This window comes from Lampris incognitus, chromosome 8, assembly GCF_029633865.1.
Source record: "Lampris incognitus isolate fLamInc1 chromosome 8, fLamInc1.hap2, whole genome shotgun sequence".
Taxonomy (NCBI): Eukaryota; Metazoa; Chordata; class Actinopteri; order Lampriformes; family Lampridae; genus Lampris; species Lampris incognitus.
Genome location: NC_079218.1, coordinates 11,914,953 through 11,922,808, shown reverse-complemented (window position 1 = coordinate 11,922,808; position 7,856 = coordinate 11,914,953). Strand labels below are relative to the sequence as shown.

Here is a 7,856-nt window from a genome sequence, read left to right as displayed (position 1 = left end):
AGCACGCGGTTAACGAAGAGGGACGAGGTACGCTTTCCACCTGTTTTAATGCAACACCGAGTGAATCAATTTAAAGCAGGGCTCAACAAAGAGCTCGGAGGGCAGATTTAATATGTGTATGTGTGATAATATATGTGTGTTTTTGTAGTTTGGGTATATGTTTTTGTCTTTGTGTTGCACTGCAGTGGGCGAGGGGGGGGGCGATATTTCTTCATGTGCGCATGCGCATGGAATGAAACGACAAGCGCTCGTGATTCCTGCGCTGCACCGTCCCATTCAACTTCATTAGCCAAGATGCAGTGCTTTACAACACAGCAACTACGACTAATGCCGTGGTGTATTATTAGTCGTAGTTGAACAATAAGTCTCCACTGGACAAAGCCGAGATAGAGGTGCTCGACTTTACAGACACTTTAAGTGAGCAGTCGTGGACCACATGGATATCAGTACAACACTTAAAACACACAGTCCACCTGCTAGAGACCGATACGCTTGGTGAGGACAACATAAAGCATAACGTATCATGAATGGGGCTCACTGATTTTCAGAAGCTGCAATCCTGTTTTCACTGAATAACTGTGTGTTTGTATAAGGTTGGAATTGAAAGACAAAAAACAAGCTGCTGCACTGAGAAAATTTTACAATGGAAAAAAAAATAGAGCCACTGGATTTCTGGCTGCTTCATTGCCAAAGTGCGCCACCAGGTGGTAATAAGAGGTAAAAACACGAGGCGTGTGAGAGACACAAACACACACGGAAACTTGATAGTTTTTATTCACAATTCAAAAATCATTCATATTTGGTACAGTTCAACTTTGCATATTTCAGTCAAAATACAGTGCAATATACCCCGAAAACTGAAACACCATATAAACAATCCAACGCCATAGAAAAGTTTCAAATTAGTTTAAAAAAAAAAAGAAAAGAAAGAGAAAGAAAACAGCTTTTGATTGTATACATGATTGTGCCCACATATCTGATGGATTACATTGCATAACATTGACACACATACCCAGATAGCAAAATTACTGTGGCCCGGACCCGTCCCACACCCACACTTTTCATCCGGCCCACATACCGTGTGGAATGATGGCACTTGGGCGGTCCGCTCCTGTTTGCCAGATCTGGGCCAGAACCAAGCCATAGCAAGACTGCATGTGCCACATATTTGCCAAAGGTGGCCCATATTTGTTTTGTGATATTTGGGCCGTATTCACCATTTACCACACAGGCCACATCCAGATTACACCTTTACCAAAAAAGTTCCACATTTGATTTGGTATATTTGGGCCATATTTGCTATTATACACGTGGGCCACTTCAGGTTCACGTCCATTTTGTCAGGGCCAGAAGAAGGCCGTCAGTGCTGCATCATTGCCTGAAGTGGCCCATGTGCGGATGCTATCTGGGTTTGCACATATACAGAACAGTGATACAGTCCCTGGATGTCTAACTAGTGCAGTCGGTCTGTCCACTGCCGGTCACTCCGCTAGTGCAAAACTCCCGACACAAGAAGTCCGAGTGTCACGGAGAGCAGCAGTTTGGCCGTGCAGCCTTCCAACCCTGGTGCTAATGACGGAGAGACTGGAAAATGCAAGAAAAAAACCCCGATAAGAAACAGCAGCAACAACAACAATAGAAGTGACAATATCTCTTTTTTTTTTCATTTAGAAGTTGTTTAGAGGAAAAGAAATGAGCTCACCATGTGATGCCGGCTCTGTAATTAAAAGTACAACATTGGATTAATAAACTGTCAGAAAATGTTCCCCAACTATGCATTTTCACATAAATACACAGACATGAAGACAGAAGGACAGACAGAGACAAGGGCAGACACACACACACACAAACCCAAAATGCTCTCGCTTTGCAAAAATATCCTCAGTCTTATGGCTAAAAACACAATTGGGTCCATACAAATGCAGTTGAATAAGAACACACGCACACACATAGACATACACGCACACACACAGACATACGCGCACACACACACACACACATGCAAGTACAAACGCACGCACGCACGCACGCGCGCGCACACACACACAATGCTCTCACTTTGCAAAAATATCCTGTCTTATGGCTAAAAACACAAATTGGTCCAAACAAATGCAGCTGAATAAGAACACACACAGACACATGCACACACACCTCTGATGGTGAAAGTAGTCTCCATGCCACCGTGGATGTGGTCTGCGACATGACAGTGGAGCAGCCAAGTCCCAGGATTCCCTACCACCATTTCTACTGTCTGGAACGTTCCGGGGAAGAGGTCAAACACATCGGCTCGATGCACCCGGTCCGTCTGAAACACACACGCACGCACACAAACCAGAGTGGTTTGGCGACAGACAGAAGAATGGGGAACAGAAAGGGGGAAGTGAGCTCGTTGGAGACAAACAGTGACTTCCTGTCCTCGGCCCTGTATGGGTCTGCTTTGCCTTGGAAGTCCATAAGAATGAATTGCATGTTATTAGACAGAAACCAGTACTTTATCGATTTTGGTGAATTATAGCAAATCTCCTTAGGGACCGAGAGACAATGAAAAACACAGTAAAGGTCCCATGAATTGTAAAGTGTATTTGTTTAAATGTATCTATTTAACAGAATGTCATGTCGTTAGTAATAATCTAGTTACGTCATCCTGCACTCGCAGATGAATGAATGACTGGTTGGGAGTGACATGGAGAGAAGACGAGTGATCTTCCAGCGCCAAACTGAAACTAGCCAATAACACACCGACGTCCACAAAAATGCCTGGTCACTATTGGCTGTCTGTCAAATACATGTCCCCCCCCCCTCACTAAATCCCACCACTCAGTTACACTCAAATACAAGTCAAATCATCTGCGTTGCTCTAAATGTTGTTTAGTGAAACCTTTAAAAAAAACTACTAAGGGCGTCAGGGTAGCGTAGCGGTCTATTCTGTTGCCTACCAACACAGGGATCGCCGGTTCGAATCCCTGTGTTACCTCCGGCTTGGTCGGGTGTCCCTACAGAAACAATTGGCCGTGTCTGTGGGGCAGCCAGATGTAGGTATGTGTCCTTGTCGCCGCGCTAGCGCCTCCTCTGGTCGGTCGGGCCACCTGTTTGGAGGGGAGGGGGAACTGGGGGGAATAGCGTGATCCTCCCACGCACTACGTCCCCCTGGCGAAACTCCTCACTGTCAGGTGAAAAGAAGCGGCTGGTGACTCCACATGTATCGGAGGAGACGTGGTAGTCTGCAGCCCTCCCCGGATCGGCGGGGGGGGGGGGGGGGTGGAGCAGTGACCGGGATGGCTCGGAAGAGTGGTATAATTGGCTGGATACAATTGGGGAGAAGGGGGCGGGGAGGGACTACTCGAAAATTTCAAAAATACAAAGGAAAAACGGATGAGAGTAGAAATGGATAACAACTCTGTATGTCAGGTTGATAATGACATTTTCAAACTTTAAGGTAGTATTGTGTGTTCCTACTGATGATGATATGATGACTGATGTTTGGGGACGAGGCTAGTGGATTATGACAATAACAGCCATAGGAGAGATTAAGATGATGAAGGTGATGATGATGATGATACCTTGTAGATGAAGCTTTCGGCGTGGAAGTGAACTGTGTGGATGTCCACTTCATTGCCCATTCCCAGTAGATACCAGTCTACCTTCTGGCCCTGTGTCATCTCCAGACCACGGAGGTTACCATACAGTTTACCATTTATTGCTTCAACACACACACACACACACACACACACACACACACACACACACACACACACACACACACACACACACACACGTCAGAATAGACAGTTTGCATTAGGTCAGGAAATTTATGATCCAAAGTGTTTTTAAAAGTCACACTTTGAGCAAGGCACGTTTTGATTCTCATCTTGGATTCTGCGTTCATCACATTCCTGAAGTTTTTTTTTTGTGGAAATGATACTTTTCTCTGTGATAACTTCATTTGTGAGTTCATGACAACCAAACGAGAAAATTTAGACTTTGACCTCTGATATAGACACTGATTTCACGTCAGCTGTCATCAGCATATCTAACCAACACAACAGCGTGTCCTGTTCTACCTGCAAAACCAGGGGGGGGGGGCGCTAAATGAGAAGACAACACATCTCTATGACTTTCGATGGAAGCCTGTGGTTCATAGGTTATACCATATGTCTCTGCGTGGCAGATGGTGAGCTGGCTTTAAAGGAGGTCAGGTCTGGATGGACTGGATGGGGTGGTTTGGGACACAGGAGGTGTTTGTCTGGTTTTTGAAGCTTTGAGTCTGTGTTGATCCGAGTCTACGTGAACCTCCATCTTTCAACCGCTGCATGTTTAGAAAAAAAACAGCTTATCGTGGCATTTTAAAGCTGCTACGAGGATTTTTTTTCACCAGATATTTATGAGTCACAATTTAGTTTTGATGCCTCTAAATGACTGACATGATCAACAGACACCCCCAGTGAGAAGATTACGTATTTCTGTGTAATGATTTCTAACACTTGTCTCCGGGTCGGATTCCCTGCGAAGTCTGCCAAAGTGATTCGGGGCACGCAGACAAGACGCATAACCACAATTAAAGTTACATTACCCCGTGCCTGTATATCTCACAAACCCCTCTTTCTAAGACGTCACGTCTCTCGTTCTTCTCTTCAGAACAAGTACAAAGGCTACCAGAGGGTGAATGGAGAGTGGTCCTCTGTTGAACACTATCCATTTTATCCACAAGGGGGCGGCAGGTCAACAAAACAAAAACAACAAAACCCAAAACTCCACTTGCAGCTTTAATTACAGGACATTATCGTAATGATTACTGACACCCCTGCTCTGCCCCTCTCTCTCTCTGTCTCTGTCTCTCACCATGCATCAGGTTGCTCTCCTTAAAGTCTTCGTCTGGCGTGAAACTCTCGGGATCCACCTTTATGTACGTCTGGATGTTGTCCTCTAAATACCAGGACCAATTCTCATCAAACACCAGGAACAGCAGAGCAAACTCCTTATCCACGTCGCTCCTGGTTCTCTCAGAACCCTGATCGCCATGCAGGGTCCCGGGCCGGCAGACCACCAGCGGTCCCAGAAGACCACTAAACAGGTCCTGAAAATAAACACAGCACATCCTTTCTCAGAAACACCCTATTTAAAAAAGACCCCCTTTCAGAGGACACATGACTTTGTTTTAAATAGCGTAACACTTTAAACTGTTTGAAATGCTGCATCCGACATACAAAAGGTTCCCTGATGCCTCATTCACATCATATGGGAGTTAAAATGACTTGCTTGCTCGTAACAAGTTGGAAATCTTCACGCATTGGCCTCAGCTGAACCCGATTTACTCCAAGAGGAAGGTTCACAGAGGTGTGGACTCGAGTCACATGACCTAGACTTGACTTGATAAAACTGGAAAAGACTTGCACCTCGACTTCGACTTTAACACCAGTGACTCGTGACTTGACTTGGACTTGAGCCTTTTGACTTGAAAGACTTGATACCTTCTCCAAGCCCAAAGATAAAATACTTTAAAAAGTGTGCAGCCAGTCAACTCTTCATTTCCACAATTACAGATCCACTTTGGATCACTGTAAAAAATGCAGATTTTAAAAGCATTGATGATTTGCATATTTTGGCACATTAACTTGTTGAAATTTTGAAATGGCATTAAATCTGCTGAGGTGTTAAAGAGCAGATAATGACTTGTTTGGGACTCGAAACTCAGTTCGGGACTTGGGTATCAATGACTTGGTCCCATCTATTATTTTATATTGTTATTAATTATTACCAGATTGTTTTCTCTTACAACCTTCATGAAGAGAAGCAGAAATGAGTTAGGTGAATAATCGTTAATTAAAAATGTTTTAAATAATTCATCAAATTTATACTATAGTGGCTTTCTAGGTATTCAAACCACTTTACAAAGCAAACAAAACAAAACCATAGTTTAATAAACATAAAAGTAAAAAAGAAAGAAAAGTTAAAAACACAAATAAAAACAGGGAGGAAGGTAGAATAGATTAATTATGATAAGCAAGTCTAAAAAGGTGGTTTTAGAAAATAAAAGGATAGTTTAAAACATATATATATGTATTATATATTTATATTATTATACTCAACGGTCGGGAAAGTGCTCAACAAATATATATATTACAAAATAATCCAGTGAGTCAAGTAAATTTTGTACTTGACTCACTGGATTATTTTGCTCCTTATTTGTTGAGCACTTTCCCTACCATTGAGTGTTTCTTTTAACAAAGTTATATATATATATATATATATATATATATATATATATATATATATATATATATATCAACAGGCAAATGAAAACAAAAACAAAAAAGAAATAAAGAAACATTTGAGTCAAATGACAAAATCATGTAAAACAAGTGAAATCAATATGACAATGGGGTGCCCATTTATTTTTCATGATTAGATATTTCATATAAAATTAATAATATAATAACAGATAACAGTTGCTATAATTAACAATAATATAATTAATAATAGATATAACAATTACCAATTTTATATATATATATATATATATTCCATTGTTTTTTCAGTTGTATATTTCATTATTTTTCCTACTGGGTGTCATGTGACCGTTTGGTCTCTTGGTGTTAGTTTATCTAAACCTTGTTCATTATGTCCTGATGAAGACCAGCCGTGTGGTCCAAACATTTTGCCAATTTAATGATGCAGCCATTTACAATAAAGGCTTTCTACATATTTTCCCCTCTGCGATCCCTTTTTTTTTTACTTCCTGCAACACCATTTCATGTGTTCTTACTAATACATACCCTGATGACGTGCACTGCGGAGTAGTAGACGAAGGAAATGCAGTTAGGATCTGAGACGCCGGGACCCGAGCTCTCAGCAACATCCCATATCACCTCGGTCATGTTGCCTGAAGGGAAAAAGACACATAAAAACCCATGTAACACACTCGTTCATCATCCATAACAACAGACTGGATGGGGACGGCTCACATGCGAAGAAGCACACAATTCTTGCAAAACATCTAAATGCAGGGCAAACAGTAGGATTTTGCAGGACAACTCAGGACAGATGTTTAGTATAATGTCCATTCTTCATAGGAGACCAAGACTAACGTGTAATGTGACATGTTTAAATCCCGCCTGCAGTTACACTCTTGTCCACTAGTTGACGCAAAACAATGTATATAATATGCTTCAATAACAGATTAGAAAATAAATTCCTGGGGTGTCCACATGGCGTAGTGGTCTGTTGCGTTGCCTACCAACACGGGGCTTCCCGTGTTACCTCCGGCTTGGTCGGGTGTCCCTACAGACACAACTGGCCGTGTCTGGGGGTGGGAAGCTGGATCTGGGGGTATGTGTCCTGGTCAATGCACTAGCACCTGCTCTGGTCAGCCAGGGCACCTGTTTGGGGGGAAGGGAGAACTGGGGGGAACAGCGTGATCCTCCCACACGTTACGTCCTCCTGGTGAAACTCCTCACTGTCAGGTGAAAAGAAGCGGCTGGCGACTCCACATGTATCGGAGGAGACATGTGGTAGTCTGCAGCCCTCCCCGGATCGGCAGAGGGGGTGGAGCAGCGACCGGGACAGCTTGGAAGAGTGGGGTGACTGGCCAAAATACAATTGGGGGGGGAAAGGGAGGAAAATCCCCCCCCCCAAAAAAATGCTGTGTGGTATAACGTGAAGGGTCAGGTAAATCTATTTCCAACTCCAAATCCTCACCTGGTTGCACAGGGGCGTGCATAACACTGGCCTTCACACCATGCGCGTGGATCGAGTACGGCCGGCTGGCTTTGTTTTTGAAGGTAATTAGTATTCGCTCCCCGACTTCTGCTTTTATGATCGGACCTGTCAGGGGAAATAAAATTAAAATTTGCATTAGG

At 43.2% G+C, this 7,856-nt stretch overlaps 1 protein-coding gene across 1 annotated transcript in view; it reads right to left on the bottom strand.

Moving 5' to 3' along the window:
- Window positions 1–756: 756 nt before the first annotated feature.
- The window catches only part of hephl1b (hephaestin-like 1b), a 48,495-nt gene continuing 41,395 nt past the window's right edge, over window positions 757–7,856 (bottom strand). Inside the window, exons 14-20 of the mRNA XM_056285540.1 lie at window positions 7,696–7,821; window positions 6,774–6,880; window positions 4,840–5,074; window positions 3,561–3,700; window positions 2,152–2,305; window positions 1,703–1,717; window positions 757–1,584 (exon numbers count right to left, since the gene is read on the bottom strand). Coding sequence (XP_056141515.1) covers window positions 1,490–1,584; window positions 1,703–1,717; window positions 2,152–2,305; window positions 3,561–3,700; window positions 4,840–5,074; window positions 6,774–6,880; window positions 7,696–7,821 — 872 coding nt within the window. The 3' untranslated portion in view covers window positions 757–1,489. The remainder of the gene's footprint in view (window positions 1,585–1,702; window positions 1,718–2,151; window positions 2,306–3,560; window positions 3,701–4,839; window positions 5,075–6,773; window positions 6,881–7,695; window positions 7,822–7,856) is intronic.